Source organism: Tachypleus tridentatus, chromosome 10, assembly GCF_004210375.1.
Source record: "Tachypleus tridentatus isolate NWPU-2018 chromosome 10, ASM421037v1, whole genome shotgun sequence".
Lineage (NCBI taxonomy): Eukaryota > Metazoa > Arthropoda > Merostomata > Xiphosura > Limulidae > Tachypleus > Tachypleus tridentatus.
In genome coordinates, this window is record NC_134834.1 from 56,205,803 (window position 1) to 56,226,592 (window position 20,790).

A 20,790-nucleotide genomic window follows, 5' to 3' on the forward strand; every position below is an offset into this window, starting at 1 on the left:
TGACGTATACGCATTTTAAATTGAAAATTTGAAATCATGCATATTAATTTACGCTTGCTTCTTACAAACCAACTAAGCATTGCATTTGATAACTTGAACAAATACGCAATTTGAAACTAATTAGAAGTAAAATATGATAATTACAATAATGAAGAGTCGGTTTTTCTTTACGTTGTTTAACCACCTGAAAAAAAAAAATTGCACACAAAAACTTACTGACAGTTAGCTCTTTGTTATGAAATACTAGACTTTAATCGTTTTAAAGTAAACAAACGATAAAATCTGTAACGTTTCAACACCCACTTCTGTTTAGCTTTTGGCTTTTGACAGATTTGATGTCTTTCTCATAATGGATAGTAAAAGCTTTTTAAACCTTTAGTTAAGTGGATAACACTGTTTGAAATGTTGCATTTCATTCAAAATATATGTTTAAAAAATCTAAATGTTAAATCCAGAGCATTTAGTCAACTTTACAAATATAATGAAGGTCTTGGTAATTATAGCGTTTAGTTCAAAACAACAGTTAATTCTTTATAGCTTTTTGTCCAGAAATAAACCTAATGAGCAAACCATAAGTAATGTCTTAGTAGTTATGATCTTTAGATCTCGGTAATTGTAAAATATAAAGCTATGAAAAAACCTTAAAGTCAAATTTATATATAACTGGTTGAGTTTATAAGTCTATAATTAAGGTGGTGGGCATTACTCTCATTGTATAGTCACTAAAAGATAAAATACTGAGAACTGACGTGACGAAGAGTTGTAAAGGTCAAATGTTATGGTCGTTACGAAAATAAAAAAAAACAACAGATGTTTTCTTTAACACCCAGTTGTTCTAACAAGAAGTTTTCGTGACATGTTTGTCGTTATTACCTAGAAATATGTGGAATACAGCTCTGGAAAATTCGTTGATTTCTGTGGATAATTTGATATAGATATGTTATTTGTAGATTTATCACACACACATATATAAAAGGTTGATTTTTATGCATACTTTTGGATGGGGTGAATAACTTATCGGATTTTCTCATATTATTATTTTTCCTGTAAAACATAGAAGCGGTTTTTGTTTTATTTTAAGGTACGAACGCTACATCTATAGGCATATTTTCGTGGAACGTTTCATAATCGTTCTTTGAAAATTCTAAGAATATTCTGCAATCATAGAACAATTTTGCGAACCTGAATGTAGGGAAACACACTTTCACCTTGATGTCTCGTTATTTGTGTTTACATTCCTTTGTGCAATAAGCACTATGTCTTCGTACTTACATAATAATATTTAAGGTGGGATTGATTGTTTGATTTTGAATTATCCGCAAAGATACAAAAGAGCTATCTGCACTTGCCGTCTCCAGTTTGGCAGAGTAAAACAAGAGGGAATGCAGCAAGTCATTACCATCTACCATTAGTTCTTGGGCTACTCTTTTACCAACGAATAGTGAGTCTGACCATCACATTATATCGTCCCACAGCGCCTTCGTCATTTGGCCATGAGGTAGAATAACGAGAAATTTGTTCCAAAGTTTTTTGTTTTCATTAATCTGATTTTTTTTCCTGACAAGAGATTTTGTTAATTTGTTATTCTAATGAACTATAAAGAGTACAATAAAAAAAAAATTAACGTTTTCTCTTACAATATAATAAATGTGTTACCAACTGTATAAATCATCAAAAACTCTAAACATTTACTCATGTAAAGGTACGGGAAACTCAAAATGTTTGTCAAATAAATATAAACAACTCTGCTAACTTCGTTATATAATATAACGGCTTTGGTATATTCGAATATTTATCCAATTATATAAAAATTCTAGTAGCCCGGTAAAACACAAATTTGAAACTGGCTGTAGAAAATACTATGATGTTGCAAAACCCATACAGTTTATCTAATATTTCCAGTTTCTTATGGGTAATATTTTTATCACCTTTCTAAGAGTTGATGGCACTTAGTACCATCTCACGTGACTTGGATATAACGATAAAACTTAGATGTTCGCGTATCTTACTTGGATGTAACGATAACGTTTTGATGTATGTCTGTGTTAAACCCTCGAGCAGCGTAAATTCATCCTCTCCGATAATCGACTTGTAGCCAGTCAGGTTTTCATACTTCAGACAAAGCAAGCCGTAAGGTCAGTGGCCCACTCAGAATAAAGATACGTAGGTAGAACAAATATGGGTGAAAGGGACGCCAATTTCACTCTCACCAAAGCAACTCTTTAAACTGGTTTGTTACCGATAAGCTAATGCTTGCGAAAGGAAGCAAAAGACATTCTTAATGTTACGTCGTGAAGTTTAGACTTTTTTTTTTTTATTATTATTGTATATAAGGCCTCAGCACGCATCGTGTTTTCAGAGAAACACTGTGAATTTATATAGACAAAACCATAGTTTTACAAATTTTACTTTTTTTTACAAGTATCTAGTAAGGTGACACAAAAGCTCTTCTCTTATGTGAATTTATTACAAGTTCTGAAAGGAAAATTCACGTGAGGAATGTTATTTAATGTTGCTGTTCAAATAATTGTTTGTTTGTTTGTTTTTTGGAATTTCGCACAAAGCTACTCGAGGGCTATCTGTGCTAGCCGTCCCTAATTTAGCAGTGTAAGACTAGAGGGAAGGCAGCTAGTCATCACCACCCACCGCCAACTCTTGGGCTACTCTTTTACCAACGAATAGTGGGATTGACCGTAACATTATACGCCCCCACGGCTGGGAGGGCGAGCATGTTTAGCGCGACGCGGGCGCGAACCCGCGACCCTCGGATTACGAATCGCACGCCTTACGCGCTTGGCCATGCCAGGCCCTGTTCAAATAAAGCGGTAGTATTATTACCAAAAAATAACCGAAATAGTTTATTCTAATTTAACAACGTGATATATCTCTTATAAAAAAGGAAAAGTGAACACTCTGACGTCATTCGGTAACCTTGGTAACACAAAGAGTCTTCACTGTATTAAAATGATGTTTAGAGTTTTGGTGTAGTCATCGCAAGTTTTAGCAAAATGTCAAGACGATGGAATAACAGCTGTCGTTTCTCAATGGTATTCAAGGTGAAAATAATTAATAATTTTCAAGGTCATTCTCGATATTTGTTTCACTTTAACTATAAAGTACGACTATAAAACCTATCATTAATGTTATCTTGATTTGTGCTTGTAAAATGATCCCAGATTTTGTGGCCTGAGAAATGTTGTTCCGAAGAACTATATATTCTAATTGAGGTTAATGTTAACCGTTTGCAACAAGTTTTAACGAACAGTGGGGAAAAAATATTATTTAAAAACCAGTTAGTAAATGTAATAATAATCAAAATATAAGAAACTCACTGATATCACATGGTTTTTATATATATATACTTATAAAAATTTCGCATTAAAACTTGTTATAAAACTAGAAATAGCACTTTTAATAAATTATGATTTACGTGACCAAATTTAATATTTTAGAAAAGGAAACGTTTCTTGTAATGAATTTTCATTACTGAAAATTAAAACCGATTGAATCCTAATTTAACGTTGCTTGCTAGTGTCTTTTTTATTATCTTGTCCAGAATTACCCCTTCAGTGGCACAGCGGCATGTCTGCGGACTCACACTGCTAGAAACCATGTTTAGATACCTATGGTAGGCAGAGCACAAATGCCCTAATTTGAAGCTTTGTGCTTAATTCTAAACAATCAAGCAATCAGAAAAAAGAGGACCGACATGGCCGGGTGGGCTAAGGTATTCGACTCGTAATCTGAGGGACGCGGGTTTGAATCCCTGTCGCACCAAACATGCTCGCCTTTCACCCGTGGGGACGTTAAGATATGACGGTCAATCCCACTTTTCGTTGGTAAAAGAGTAGCCCAAGAGCTGGCGATGGGTGGTAATGACTAGCTGTCTTCCCTCTAATCTTGCACTACTAAATTAGGGACGGCTAGCGTAGATAGCCCTCGAGTAGCTTTGCGCGAAATTAAAAAAAAAAAAACAGAAAAAAGAAAGCAACTCATAGTACATTAGACAAGAATACTAAAAGAAGAGGTTTATTCAGTCATTCTACACGTCTTCCTGTGGCTCAGCCTAGTTATTAACTTAAGAAACATGTCAAGACTTGAGATGCGTAGTTATAATTTTATAATTGCCAGATTCGTCATTACCGCCAATGTTTTATTATAACAAAATGTCATTTCAATTTTATTATTTTTTCGGATCGGATTCAAAGCCGGGACATTTCGCATGCCAAGCGATTACTGTACCAATTGTGTTAAAGAGTTAACTAGTTAGAGCTTGCTAGTGAGTCACTTTTACAGCAAATCAAACTACCGCATATATATATACACACACACACACACTCACACATATATCGTCGTCTTCAGCATATGATATGTGGGCCTTCCCGGTTTCAGTGAGATTCACGGGCCGCGGCGCATGGGAACGCTATTGTTTTCTGCCTCAGGCTGTAGCAGAAGGTCTATGGACGGCAACACGTGACATTGGACTGTAATTAATATGACCCGTTTTTTTTATAACATTATGAAATCATGTTGATATTCTATTTGTCAGTCTTAACAGTTTTCACCAGCAAGACCCGATTTAATAGCTCTATTACTAATAAAAATTAGAAATTAAACAGACTCCCTAATATTAAGTTGGAAACAGAAAATGTAGCTTCTTATTTTTTACTAACTGATAAGTTTGTTTCGAAATCACATTCAAAGATACATGACAGCTATTTACGCTAGCCATATTTATTTTGAACTGATAGATTAAAGAGAAGGCTGCTTGCTAGTCAACACTATCCAATCTCTAAATCTTATAATACCGTACTCGTATAGTATGGTTTAACTCCCAGTTTTATAAAACACTCAAGGCCCCTGAGTTCTAAGATTGATTTTGAAGTAACTGAACTAAAACCATAAATCACTGGATTTTATAGTATAGACATTATTAATTAACTGATAGAGACGAATGTATAAAGAAGCAGAAATATCGTGTTTTTTATTATTTTTTACTAAATGAACATATTACTTATTTAAATACTCGTTAGAATTTCAAGGTTTCATGTACAATTTCTAATATAAATGTTCGTTAGTACCAACTTTAGAAGACTATTAAAGTATTTTCATAATCAAAATCAAACAGTTATCTATGGAAGCCGACATCATGTTTTCTTTTCAGTTAAAAATGATAATTAATTTATGATTATAAAATATTTATTTTCAATTTAACAAATTAATAGAGGTTTGATAAAAACGAAACACATTTTTAGAACTTGTAAATCAGCACAGCTTTTAAAACATTCATCAGCTCAGATTTGCACCAACCATTTCTTACGCATTACCACTGTCCACTAATTCGTACTAATGTGACAACGTAATTTAAGTGATATTTAATTACTTAAAAACTCTTGTGTTTACCAGCTACCTATAACTAGTAGTCACAATTTAATTATCAAGTAATTCGACATAGATACTGTTTGTTGTATATCAAGCACAAAGCTACACAACTGGTTATTTGTGCTGTGCCACCTCTATAAGCCTCTGATTCGCCGTTGAGTCACGTGGAGGGCGAGTACAGCCATTGTTCTCATTACACAAATTACTAATAACTGGAATATCAAATCTTCCAACAACGTCCATGAAATGTTCTTCGTCTTTAGGTGGATCAGCGTCAACTATAAATTTACGAATTTTAAGACGCTGAAATCTGAGGTTCAATTTCCTGCAATGGAGGAAAGATCCTTGTGTAGCTTTGAGCTAAAAATGAACAGAAACATGTGTTTCCCTAGTTCTTCCAAATTATGTGTAGTTATTGTAGTTTCATACATTTGTGTACTTTTATTTACCCCATACCTTTTTATAACAATAAATAAAACAGTTTATTGTAAGCTGTCATTTGAAACTGTTGTTTAGTTACTTGTCCAAAGAAAAAATAATCAGGTACCCTACTGCCGTTTGTTTCTAAAATGTTTTTTTTTTAATCTTGTAAACTATATACAGTCAAGCTTAATATTTAATTTTTTATTATTTGCATACAAGCGTTTTATTTTAGTTTATCAAAAAAATGTGGATAAGGTCATTGATAAATAGGAGGATAAGAAGACTGCACAAGGTAGAGGTACGTGTTAAATAGGCAGGAAAAGGGGGAAGGATTGCTTGGAATACGCTGCTGCCAGTCTACTTTAGGGCCAGTTATTGAAAGCCAAACGGTCCATTCAGCGCTTAGCTCGAGACAGCTCCATTCGAGACGGAGATAATAATGTTCGTTTGCTGCAACAGACTGTTTGTTAGTTCTGAAACGAGCGGTGGTGTGGCGTGAACGCAGAGAGTGCAAACAGAACGTTCACATTGTTTCATGCGGTTCCTGTATGTAGAAAACAACCGTACACTATGCCACAACGGGTACCTGCTATGTGGTGTGGGTTACAGTGTAGCAGGCCATATCTCAAGCCTTCTTAACTAGTAAAAGTATTAATTTCTAGCCTCGTTTTACAGAGGCCGTTTTTATATACTAAAATGCGCCATAACTGTTTCTGTTACACTTCTTATTCTTAAAAATTGCAATAAGAGAAGTTGTAACATACCTATCACGGTTAAGACAGCTTCAAAGCTTTGTTAATCTTTGAGTTCAGAAAACTTTGTTGACGCTTTAAAATTCGAAAACTTGTGTATTTTCAGACTACTAACTATCATACACTAATCTGACTTGTCTGAACCATTTGGATTTCAGCAAGTAACCCGTAGTTAAGTGAAAGATACATTTGATTGTCGACTGAAGTGTAAGAAAAATCTAACTGTTCATTTGCTACTGATGATTGTTTCCTGAAACAATACAGTTAGGAGGAGTGACAAAGTCTCCAGGTAACCTTTCCTTGAACAGTGAGTCAACTTGCACCTGAAAATCCGGTCAGTCACCTATCCATTTGAGGAAGTGAGTAAACAGTACTTAAGATGAAGGAATAGATTAAGTAAAGATGTGTATCTTTACTAATAGCTAAACAGAAAAAGATATTTTGTTTATAAAGTAGCATGTAGTTTTAAACTCATTCAATGATATGGTAGTTTTGAATAACCTAGAACATAACTTAAAAGTTAAAAGTAACAAAACACTTTAGAAAAAGTTGAGTTGAGCTCGGATAAAATGTTTTCTTTTAAATCCCCGATGTTTTTTAAATAACGTTCTTCGGAAAATTTATGAATTAGCTTTAAAAGCTTTTTAATGTTATTGAAAGCGTTTAAAACGCTAATTTTCAATAACTCTTGTGTAAAAATGGAAATCTTATTTATCGGGATCGTACCGTAAATATTTACATTACTTTTTGAATTCGTAAAAAAACGAACTAGGTGCGCATCTTTAAAACCGCCTCGAGTCAAATCATATATTTAATCCTCGGGTTGTTGTTGTTTCTTTTATTCAATATCGCTCGAGGCTTATCAAACAGTTAAATTTGGATTTTGAAAGAGGTTGAACCCCCTTCTGTGATCCGCTATACATTCCAATCAGAAGAAACAGGCACGATAATGACTTGAATACTCAAGAGGCGGAACTGTGTTCCACCCCAATTTAACTCTCAGGTTTACCAAGTGAAACGGCGTGTTTGAGCATACGAGTAGACAAAGTATCGCGATACTGTCCAGGATAGTCGCTTCATAAACTTGTTGAAACATGTCTGAAAAAGTTGAAGGGATTGGAGGCACATCTCGGCCTGCCCAAAATTGTCCAGTGTTTGTGTATTTAAACAATGTGAGCTATTTAGAAAGACTCCTATAGGATGTTGTTTAAGTACCAATTCGTTGGTAAAATTAGTTGTGGACTTTCATTCATTTGCTGTTAGTATTATTATAGTCTCTCAGCTTCCTCTCATATAGAGTTAGTAAATATAGATAAATGTACTTTTCCTGAATAAACAACGACTTCGTTTTTGAACTTTATTTATGAAAAAGTAAGTTACACTTTGTTACAAACCTAGTTTCTTTAAATGGTCTTTGCAGTTTAACAATTAGTATATTAGAAAGTGTTCTTAAAGCAAACTCAAGATAAAGTTTTCTTTAACTTTGTGTCTGTTCAAAGTTTTATCAGAACTATGTGTACCTTGTTTTAACGCTAACTTGTCACCAGTGGCTCAACGGTAAGTATGGATTCTTAAAATAACGCCTATTGTGTTGCTTTGTGCTTAACAACACTACAGGTTTTGTACTCTAGAGAAAAGATTGCCTTCAGTTACGTCTTATAGATCAAGAAAATTACGAAAAGTAGGAAGCAGAATGTTTTTATTGAAGGTAGTAATATGTTATTTAATTAGACATTTTTACGTAAACAATATGAGCTTGAAGATTGTTTGATTTATGATATTCAGAGAAAGCTTGTTTGTTTTGAATTTCGCGCAAAGTTACATGGGGGCTATCTGCGCTAGCCGTCCCTAATTTAGCACTGTAAGACTGAAGAGAAGACAGCTAGTCATCCCCATCCACCGCCAACTCTTGGATTGCTATTTTACCAATGAATAGTGGGATTAACCGAACGTTATAACGCTTCCAAGGTTGAAATGGATAGCGTGTTTGGTTGTAACGGTGACTCGAAACTGCAACCCTCAAATTACGAGTCGAGCGCCCTAACCACCTGACCATGCCGGGCCTGTCACGGAAAGCTACTCAAGGTGTATCTTCGTATAGTTATACTTAATTTCTAAATGATAGAGTAGAGAGAAGATAACTAGTCAATAACACTCACCGTTAACTCTTGGACGTATCTGAACGAATAGTGGGATTTGATTGTAACATTATAACGCTCCCAAGTCTGAAAGCACCCGAACCCGCTTCGTCATGCCGGGCAGAGATAAATTTTGTTTAACCAAATTTTGCACACATTTTAAAGATTGGTTACTTAATATTCAGAGGAATAGCTATTAATTGTATACATACAGTAAAGAAATCCATTTATGAAAATTTTATTGTCCAAAATTTTCACCCTAGAAAACCTATTATGATGTATTTTTGAATGAATTAATCAGTTTATTAAGGCAAACATATCACACTTCTATTACTTTGCATCAGTAAATTTGCAGATTTACAGCACAAAAATGCGGGCTTCTATTCCTGCTGGCGATGAACATAGCGCAGATAGTTCATTGTATACCTTTACGCAAAAACGTGGCTCCAAAGTGTTGAGTTTAATGTTCTTTTTTTTTTTTATGGTAACGGGAAAAGAATATTGGACCCCAGGTACATGATCCGGCACACAAACCACTGGTTCACCCTTGGCTCAAAAATAGAACAATATTTAAAGCATATTCAGAATAGAAATATCATTAACTTACCACGATGTATCCCACTCCAAAACCTTGAAGTTATACCAGATTTTTGCTCACTTCGGGTGTTTTCTTAAAACTAAACTCCAGTAGCAAGAAAACGCTTTTAGCGCACCCTGCATAGTTTTCAGAATATGGAATTTAAATGATCCGTTGTTAGATGTTCGAAGCAGTCGTGTATTTTAGACCAAGACGACATTGGGCTATCTATCTATCAGCTGTGTGAACCATGGGTAATCGAATCCCGAATTTAGCGTGGTGGGTCAATAAACATGCTTCTGTCCCACCGAGGGACACATTCTAAGCAAAATGCAAACTCTGCTTTTCTAGAGGGATACAGAAATGAGGAACGTGTGAATAATAATCCTTCAACGTTGAATATTTTATGACGTTTGGTTTATTTTGTTTTTTGCTTATAAAAGTAACAAGTAGTGCTAAATATATGTCCTGTTATTTCTTAAACTAAACAGCAATTTCATTTTGTTCTTCAGTTTTTAATGAGATTTTTTACGACAAATGTTAACTACCTGGCACGTGTTTCGTTTAGCTAAGGGAACAAAAGGGCCACTACTTGTCAGAAATTAACAATGCTAGTATAAATCTGGGTCAGCTGCATATGACGTCATCGTATTACTTGGATTGGTTAGTAGTAGCAATAGAATCACGATGGTGAAAACAAAATCTAATAATGAAAATAAAGAGAGTTGACAAAACATCTTTTTTACAGTATTCGAACGTTTTGGATTACACGTATTCCATATTCAGCGAAATTAGAAAGCAGTGTTACTATGATATTTATTAACTAAAATTATAGTGTCATTAATTACTAGTTAACTTTGTTATTCTGACCTTGAACTTTACAGCAAAGAAAGATGACTCATGGCTAATGACCTCTCCACTCTTAACGACTTACAAACTTCATTAGGTTTAAAATTGTTTTAATTTACACACTCATAACTCAACTGTTTTGTAACGTATCTACAATCATATTTATTTCAGTTTATCTTTCCATTTACCGTTCTACTGAATAACAAAGTTAACTAGTGATTAATGACACTGTAATTTTACTTGTTAAATATGGTAACACTGCTTTCTAATTTCGCTGAATGTGGAATACGTGTAATCCGAAACGTGCAAACATTGTAAATAAAATGTTTTGTCAACCGTCTTTATCTTCATTTTTATGTTGGATATCAAACATACGATATGTGAATGGTCTTGAATATGATATTATTCGATACAACTCATAATTACGAGTCTATACGCGTTTAAAGGTTTATTGTCCATAGTTTCTATTAAAAATATGCTTTTACATTGCACAGTAAAGCTTCGATCTATTTTCTTGAATTTCACTTCCTTGGAGAAAATGAGTTTAAGTTTCCATTCATTTAAAACGAGTCTGTGTGTGTTTTATTATAGAAAAGCCACATCTGGCTATCTGCTGAGTCCACCGAGGGGAACCAAATCCCTGAGTTTAACATCGTTAATCTGTAAGACTTACCGCTGTGCCAGCGGGGGACCACTTAAAACTTCTTTTATGATTTCGATTCTTAATGTAATTTTTGTATATAATACGTTTTATTATTTTTAAATTTCAACATTATGAAATTAATTATTAGTAACGTCTAAAATAACTCACTACGAAAATTAACCATAATATAAACAGGGTAAAATACTGAAGTAACGTTAAAGACTAACCTATTATTCTTTAACAATTTTATCAGTTGACCTACGATAATTTGTAAAAAGTATCCTATTAACACCTAGGGGCAATTATTATGTAGTAGTCAATGTTGTCTCTACTTTCAACTCCTAAGTGCAGTAGGTACAACAAGGTATCGACTAGTAAAACAAATGTGTTAAAACATATGGGCCGGACTTAATTAATAATCATCGTGCAAGGCTATATGATTTAATGTCTAAGTTTCGAGCCGTGGCATACGAGTTAACACGCTCAAATTTCAGCTACAAGAGAATGATAACTTTAACGTTCAGTCTTACTAGTCGGTTAAGTTGGACGTAAAGCGGCGGCTACTGCTAATTGAGTGTCGCCTTCCTAGTCAGCAGTTGTGAATTGTGGATGGCATGTCTCAACTTTAGAGCCCCTGATTTAGCTGTTAAGTCATGGTGGCGCATAAAATTTTTCTAGGGCTTAAAATATCAGTGCCAATCGAATTGCGTTATTCTTATTATATAACATATGTGTTATCATTAAATATGAAAGGTGTATCCATCATTTGAATCGTCATCGAACATGGACCAGAAATGTACCTTACTGATCATCATGTTAATTTTTTTTGCAAGCAGATGGAAAAACCTTTCATGAAAATTCGAAATGTTTCAATATAGTAGTTAGAATAATGATACTTTACGAGTTACATGCACAGAACACTTAGGGCGTAACCTGATTAATGAATGAGTTAGACAATTATTACCCATGAGAATTTGGTAAAACCGGTCTGGATACAACAAAAATATCTCATTATCTGGCCCATATAGCGTGATCCTATACACATTCGTATGCCATCTGACAAGTGACTACTGGTAGTTTTCTTGCACGCCTGGCATGATTGAGAATGAAAGTGCGAAATGTGAAATTAGGTCGGGCAGGGGAGGAATAAGTGTCCACCATTTTGGTACTACCTCCACGGGTCGTTATTTCTTAAACGTAGAGATGTAATCTCAACATTTACGAAGTCAGCGGTGACTTGAAGCTCTATTTCACATTTGTGCCGACCATTTCATTCAGGAATTTTAGTTTAGTATTGTTTTAAAGTTAATCTCTTACAAGAAATAAATATCTGTTTATGTAAAAGTCAGCAACTCAACATTTTAAAACCTAGAATGTTTCTTGATTTTTTTAAATTAGAAAGACAGATTGAATTAATAGAAGGGTTCTAGTGATGTTTAGGAGTAACGTGATAAGGAGTTCAATTAATATTGTGTTTTTAAGGTGTTTTAATCGTGAGTAAGCTAATAACGGAGTAAATTAATATTAAAGTTTCGAGGTGTTTTAACCGTAAGCTAGTAACGGAATAAATTAATATTAAGGTTTCGAGGTGTTTTAATCGTAAGCTAATAACGGAATAAATTAATACTAAGGTTTTGAGGTGTTTCAATAGTAAGCTAATGGAATAATTTAATATTAAGATTCTTCGGGAATTTTAATCAAGAGCAATATAATATCGGATTAAGTAAATGCCAAATCAAGTAACATCCGTTGAATTTAGAATATTCATGTAACGAACAACTGTAAGTCTACGGACTTACAAACGCTAAAATTTGGGGTTTGTTTCTTCACAGTGGACACAGCAGGTAGCTCATTGTGACATTGCTCTAAAAACAATTAGTTACTCATTTGTTTTACAAAACTGGATATTAAGAAAGCATCTAATTTGAAAATACACAAAAAATATGTCATTATGTTATAAAGCAACAAGCAACTATGATGAAAAATCTTTATTACATTGGCGGCAATTCTTTAAACAGAAGAGGGATTTTTTTACTGTGATAAAAATATCACGAAAAATGAGGTAATTCTCATTTTACTATCGGTGAGCATGCCACAGAAATTGAATACGTTTCAATAAATTCATTTACCTCAGAAAAAATACGGTTATATACATTTTATTCTATATGATTTGTTATTATCATGTACTGAGTGTCGACTGATTGTTAGCGTGTCGGTCTGCTGATCGAACATTCTAATGATCGAGACGATATACCGCTGAGCATTGTCCGTGCTGTTACCCGTGAATGTGTTATAAAAGTGATACCCAATCTCGTTATTCGGTTTGAAGAAAAAGCCGTCAGACAAAATGTCATCTGATTAATAGTTAAAAATTAGGATGGCTATTCTGTAACTTTAAGGTCCCATGACCTAACAGCTTCCTATGTTCGCATATGGTGCCGTCCGGGTTACAAATTTCAATTTTTTAGTCATAAATTGTTTAATTTTTGCGCAAAGGTACACAAGAGCTATCTGCGCTAATCATCCCTAATGTAGGGGTGTAAGACTAGAGGAATAGCAGCTATTCATAACCACCACCACCAATTTTCGGGCTATTCTTTTATAAAAAAAAGTAATGGGTTTGACTATAACATTATAACAGCTGCTCCCCTTGTACAGCGGTATGTCTACGGATTTACAATGCTAAAATCAGGGGTTCGATTCCCCTCGGTGGGCTCAGCAGATAGCTCGATGTGGCTTTCTTTGTGAAAACACACATATACATTATAACCCCCTCACAGCTGAAAGAATGAGCATGTTTAATGTGACAGGGATTCGAAACCACGATTCTTACGACTATAGCTCACAAGTTGCAGTTTCTTGTGATTAATTGTGATTAATGGTTTTACTTGCTAAGTCTCATTCTAATTTTTATTACTTTAATTTGTTGAAATATAATGCATACTCATTATTCAATCTTCTCACGCTGTCGGGCTGTTTAGTGCATCATCTACCTGATTTCCTACTGTGTATCATATTCTATTTTGGTACTTAAAAATCGCTTGTCTCCTCAATGAAACAGCGATAAGTTTAAGAACTTACAACTCTAAAATCCTTGGTTCAATTTTCATCCTGTGGACATAGCAGATAGCTCAATGTAACTTTGATCTGAAACAAACAAAAAAGATAGTGATGCACTATAGATTATATAATTTTCTTAGTTTGTTGAACTAACATTTCTGTGATAATAGTGATTTCTTAATAAATAACAAGATGTAAGTGAAATTGTTAACAATGTTGACTAGTTTTATTAGTTATTCTTTGTTGTGGTTCAAACATTATTTGTACCTTTAGCAGTAAACGATTTTTACGAACAAAAGCAATAAGTGTACATATTCCCACGTTATAAAACCCTTGAACATGTTCAGTGTAGTGGAAATAATTGACTTGAAATTATTCTTAGTAACTGAATGCGTGTTTCTAGTGGTAAAGACGATGCTGTAGTTATGAGAACTGTTGGCATGTCAAGGTTATCTTATGAACATAAAGGCGAGAATTACTTTGGAATACACAAGGTGTCAATGAAAAGAACCACGTGCTTTTATGATCATGATTGCTTTTTACATATGAATTTGCTGAGTTTTCACTTATTAATTAATGTACTATTCTACCACTAGGTCCTTTGGATGTCACGTGTCACAAGGTCAAAATATCAGCTTGGAGACAGAAAACAGTGGTTGTCCTGTATAAGGGTTAGAGCACAGATTGGTCCTCAAGGTAATCCAGTGAGAAAAATCATCCAACCATATACCAGCTAGGTAGAAGGTTAGCGAATACGAAGAGTACAATGGTCAGTAGTGACGTGAGTGCATATCTCTCTGTGATAAAGTGGGGAAATGAAGGGCATTACCTCAAGGAATTCACTCAGAAGTTTTGTCTTCCTCAAGTTGCTAAGATTATTAAAGGCCAGTACCACAATATCGGACTGCCAACCTTAGCTTGCCCCTCTTTGAACCAGTTAGTATACATTGCTTCAGGTGGAAAGAAAATGCAAGTGGAAGCCCAGTGTATAAAGTTTAAAGACAACCATGGTGTTGTAACACTGGGTCCTAAACTAGCCATCCCCGATAGCTACGATGGTTGGTTTGAGATTCTTTCAGAGGATGGCCGTGCTGTGCGGTGTCTTGAGAGCGTCGCTGAACTTACTCGAGTATTTCCAAAAACTTGCCTCGTGAGAGAAAGTGTGAAAGCATTCCTCAGCAAGACTGAAGGTCCTGATACCATTTCTGACAAGGCACGAACAATCGCGGAAGGTGAAACTCTAGTTTTGATTAACGAATTACTTATGCCCTTGAACAGAGGAAAGGGAACTGGCCGTTTTCTCTGTTGTTTTACTTCTCGAGGAGAAACAATTTATTTAGGGCTTGAACAAAAAGGAAAGTTTAGTCCTATTGCTGGCGGAGAAAATATTTCTGGAGTACACAGTATTAAAAATTTACTATCAAAACGGCTCCCACTTATGGTCAGACTTGTGTATGGCAAACCGCCATCTGGAGTGAAATCAAATTTTAATCCTGTGATGAGGTTGTGTTCCTTATTTGAAGAAGACTGCGTCTTGGCTTTACCTTTACTGAAAGATTTTAACGTTATCACGATCCCTGTCAAACTTCCGCTGAAGCTTCAAGCTCCACGTAATGTAGGGAATCTCATCAAGCTACCAGAATACTCAAGATTGCACAAGAAATGTAACAAAATGATACAGGAAACATCTAATATAATTCAGGTCATAGATTCTACCATAAAAAAGGAATATAGAATTGAAAAGCAACTGCACCGTCCTTATTTTCATAATAATAAATTTTCAAAACATATTAGAAGCATCCCTTTAATTAAAAGACGATTTTCAGATCCAATGTGTGAGAAGACTACAAAAACACTTGTCCCTTGGGAGCGAGATGTGTCGGTGCCAGGAAAAAACATGGGTGCTAAGGAGTACGAAATAAAGTATTCTGATAATCACCAATATTATGAGGAATATTACGATGAAATTGACCAGATTTACGACTATGTTAGGGGAGTTGCTCCCCTTCCAAACAAAATAAAGGCTGATTTGAAGACCAAAGATTATGCTTCCTTAGAAATACCAACTACTCTAAAATTCTCAAAATCTACAGTACATCCTAATCACTCGCAACAGTCTTCTCCGCAAACAGAAACCATTGATTTACCATTGGAGAAAGAAAAACCCGATCCTCCTCCAATCGAAACAATCCCTATCAGGAAATTATCAGTCAGCACTGAGTCACCTCAGACCACCGCGCAGAAAATCACAGTCAGTATTGTAAACAAGGCATCTACAAAAATGAGGGACAATTCATTGGCTAGCAAAGATACTTATCCTGAAGAACATATATATGAAAAAGTAGGGAAAAGAAACGGTGAAGGAAAGATTATTAACACACCAATTTACCATACAAGAGCACCACTACGGTCATTCAGCGCTGGAAAAATATACATAGCCAATGGAAATCACTCAACTTACAATAACAAAATATTCATTAAAAGCCCTTCTCAACAGAAATACTTCCAGAAAAATAGATTATTCAAAAGTACCAAAACATCACCTTCCAAAGACAATGTTATGCCTCTTCAGAGGACAGCTCGTGCTAAAACCTGTCGCAACAGTAAATCCCTGACTACTTCACCTTTGTTTCATATTCGTTACAAGTCATTAACTAACTTAGTTGCGGATTTCAATAACACTCTCGAATCCAGCAATTCAGGAGGACAGACTTCATCAGGGTCTGCAGAATCCAAGGAAAAGGATTTCACACATAGAAGCAGAAAGCTTCCGAGACCAAAATCAATGACAAACTTGTTTTGGGATGTTCGTAATTTGGAGAGTTGCAACAAATACAACTTAATCCATAATGAAATGAGCAGTAAGATCGAAAATCGAAAATTTATTTTTGCACGTGAATCGAGTATCCCAAAGCTCATACATACAACACAACATAAACGCATTGGGACGTTGTATCTTTAGGATTCGCTAAATCATGAGCTCTGTACAAACAGTTGTGCATAAAATTTCTTGCTTTTCTTCGACTCGTTATTTTTAGCAACCTGTTTAGAAACCAAAAAGCCAATGAATAAAAACTGTTTTTTTGTGTGCTTATTTCATGCTTGCTTGTTTACTGGTTTGCATCAATATCAGTAATAGTTGATTAAATCAAACAAACAAATACGAGAGACTTTTAACGGACATGAAATTTATAAGCATATTTACAATGCTCTTGTGCCATGATTTGTCCAGCTGGTTGATCACAAGGGATCGCTCAAAGTGACATGAAAACGTATGCTGGAAAAAATATGTTACATATTCAAGGACTGTATGTTGAGATATATTTTTGTGATAGCATTGTGAAATAATGCATATATACTTTTGTATATAAGTCGTTATATTTTCAGTTCTGTTCAATGACGTTCATTATTTTTATTTAATGCCATATCTGTAAAACTTGTTAATGAAATACGATATCTGTTTCGAAATGATGTTATGTGATTTTGAAGGTGAATTCCTGTATTATGCAGTTTCGTATTCTAAACATTTGTAGGCGTATCTTAGATATTCCAGAGAAAAACTTAAGTTGCATGTTTTATGTGACTGTTGCTAGTGCAAATTATTCTGTTTAACACAATTACTCTTTCTGCTTTCTAGACACTAGTTTTTTTGTTGTAAGAGTTTGTGATTAAAAATATTATTCCCAAAGTTAATCAACAGTTTGAGAAATATGTGGAAGAAAAAGATAGTTAAGGCTTGTCAGTAGCCTTCTCTTCTGAAATAAAATTGAAAATTAAAAGCAATTTATAGTGATATGTAAACATCAGAATTCAATATAATCTTATGATATATCACTTTAAAATGCAACTATGCTGTTAAGAAACACATGAGGCATTTAAAAACGTAAAACAATTATCAAGAAACTCATAGCTTCCTAAGATAAACTATGTTGGATTTTTCGCAAATGTCAGAATGTTTTTAATAAAAATAGAGCAGTTTCCAAATACTCCTTTTATAAATATCTAAGTGAAAGAAATACAATATACGTACATTCTTAATTACATATTAATTATTCAGGTGTAAGGCAGTGTGCTATAATTAGTTTCGAAATAGGTTTTACTTCGTTTTTGTTTTTCCACTTCCAAGCATCATTACTTCTTTCTCTGGATAGTCGAGGACATAAAAACATGTTACCAGGCTTTGTGAGAGCTCAACCATTAAATGTGATTTTTGTATGATATATGACTAATAAAGCTGATAGAAGTATTTTGAAAGGCTGAAACTGATCGGTTAGTCTTAAAACTTATTTGACACGATATATCAAAACTAGAATCTAAAATTCACTAAAATTTTACGTCGTAAAATTATCAGAGTAACACCTTGAAAAATTGTTTTATTTCACAGAACACATATTATTGTAGTAAATTTTAACTTAAATCAGTTATTAAATTTTGTAATGCGAAAATAAGTAAGTTCAATTTAATATGACAAGATATCTCATTCAATATCCAAGAAAAGCAAATGTATGAAAAATACTATGATAGTTGAAAGATTGAAAACACAAGCCAATAAACAACCTTTCTGGTAGAAAACAAGACAGGGTACGATCTAGTAATTAGCCTGCCGGGCACTGTTCCCACTTTCAGCTTATAACCATGAAACTCTTTCCTGCTATTTTGGTAAGAGTAGTCGGTAGGCGGTGGAGGCTGCTATTCATCTGATTGGAAGATCTAGATTATCAACGATTGGTCATGTCTAACTCCTAAGGATCACTGTTCTAGTTGTTTAGCTTAAGAATTTGATCAGATGTTATTCGGGTTGAAAATTTCAAATAAATATTACTGATCTGTAATATAATGTGTAAAAAAGATGAGATAGAAGAAGGATAAAATATATTTTGTAATCACAATCTCCTTTTTAAAAGCGTCTAAATAGTTTTAAGCTGAAAGTATTGCAAACACATTCTTAAATGAACCTTTCGGAATTTCCTTACACTTCTTAAATCAATACAAATCTTTCTAGTCTTAAAGATTTACAAATTCTCCCAAGTTGCATTATGGATACCAAATCTTTAAAATATTCCGAGTTTCTCTTTTTAGTTTCACAATTTAAATTAAAATTTAGGGTATTTCTGATGTGACCAATAAATTATGGACATTACTGACATGCTTCGAGAAATGGAAGATCGAATTATTGATATACCTTTCAGTTATATCAGTTATCATTTTAATCAGCGAACCATTTAATTTTTAAACTGCTTTCATATGAAGTAAGTGTTCATGAACAGACTTCATAAATATTGACGTGATTTCTATGCTCATTGTAGTAACATATGTATCAAATTCAACTTATACTGAAATGGAGTAAAGGTGTTACATGTAAGAATAAATCAATATAAAGAGACTTATGGTAATAAACTTAGTTTCCCATTATTTTTTGTTATTACGTATCTAAAAAAGTAATTTTCAGTTAGAACCTTCTTCTACAGTATATTTTCTTCATCAATGTCACAGACTCATACACATTTAATAAAAGTTTTTAAGTGATTTTTATATTTAGAAACTGTAAGCATTTTGGCATCCTCATAACGTCTGTATAATTGTATTCATAAAGCCAACAGAGCACGATTCTAGTCACTTTTCATACAAAAAGAGAGAAACAGCAACTTAACAACGTACTAGTTAATACTGACTGACCTTAAAGGAGAACCCTAAGCCACACCATATATTTGATTACATATAGAAATAAAATAAAATAGATTATTTATATATTTAAGAAATTGACAAAATATCTTAACATTATTCACATACCTAATTTAATTTAGGTTACTATATGGTGAAGTAAAATAGACTCAAAACCCCATAGAAAGAAAACGAAATTGCTTTGCACTGCCCTTAAAAATTTATGAGAGATTTACTTTATTAAAATGTGTGAATATTTAGGTACAAACTTAAAATTATCTTCAGATGTTTTAAAAAGTTTAGCAATCTTTGAATTAAAACTTTCCAGCAATACTCTTTTGATATAATTAGTTTGGTTGATTCCCACTTTATTTGATAGTCAAAATCTCTTTATTTGTAAAAATACAACGTTATCAGTTTGACCATTTTAACATCCTTTTTGCGTTCCGTGAGCCTAACATCTAAATTTCTACCCGTTTCACCAACATCAACTTTTTGGCAGGACACCCTATTCTTTATCTTGAGATACAGACGTTGTTGAGGATAAGAAAATGTTAATGGTGTTGAGATATTTATAAACAACTTTGAAATTATTATTTTTCAAGCATCTTTCTCTAAGGCCATAATATTAGAATTACCACTACAAAACGGTTAAAACATTAATTATAATTTTAATGTTTTCAAGATTTGACATCCCAACATCCTGAATTATGAAATTATACATATTTTTACAATTTTTGAATGAATGCATCACCTTATAGGATTCATCAAAAATCTCCATGAAAACAAAAGGAAAACATTCTGTAGAAATAGTGACCAATAAACAGCACCATGTGGAGAGATATAAAGAAACTTAACGTTAACTGCACTGAATGTGTTTCGTATTACACGCTTGAGAAATAAACAACACATGCTATATTTAATTACTAAGAATATTTGTATATCTCTCAGGAATGTTTACGGACTTGCAACTCTTAGCCCTAAGACACGATTCCTTTTAATTTATGGAGCGCAGATAACCCAATGTTTGGATTTTTGTAACAGACATTTGTGTAGTATACTAAAGTATCTCGCTGGTAGAGGGGTGTTTTTACGGACTTAGAACTCTAAAATCATTAGTTCGATTCCTCTCGGTAGACTCAGCAGATAGCCCGATGTGGCTTTGCTATATGAAAACACACACACTATACTAAATTAAATGGTTATCCTTTATTTTTATTTTTTATGCGTTTAATATAATAAAATTACATTTATATCATATAAATATATATATAACCCTCTACTGTCCCAAATATTAATTAACAG

General features: G+C 33.8%; 1 protein-coding gene across 2 annotated transcripts; it reads left to right on the top strand.

Annotated features, from left to right (window-relative positions):
* Positions 1 to 1,345: 1,345 nt before the first annotated feature.
* On the top strand, positions 1,346 to 18,086 carry LOC143229341 (uncharacterized). Of its 2 annotated transcripts, none has more exons than XM_076461541.1 (2): positions 1,346 to 1,498; positions 14,421 to 18,086. In XM_076461541.1, the coding sequence occupies exon 2, from the start codon at positions 14,591 to 14,593 to the stop codon at positions 16,784 to 16,786; it is 2,196 nt and encodes a 731-aa protein (XP_076317656.1). In that variant the 5' UTR covers positions 1,346 to 1,498; positions 14,421 to 14,590; the 3' UTR covers positions 16,787 to 18,086. The 2 variants fall into 2 exon arrangements, with proteins under 2 accessions (XP_076317656.1, XP_076317655.1); XM_076461540.1 differs by lacking the exon at positions 1,346 to 1,498 and adding an exon at positions 6,168 to 6,916.
* Positions 18,087 to 20,790: the final 2,704 nt, after the last annotated feature.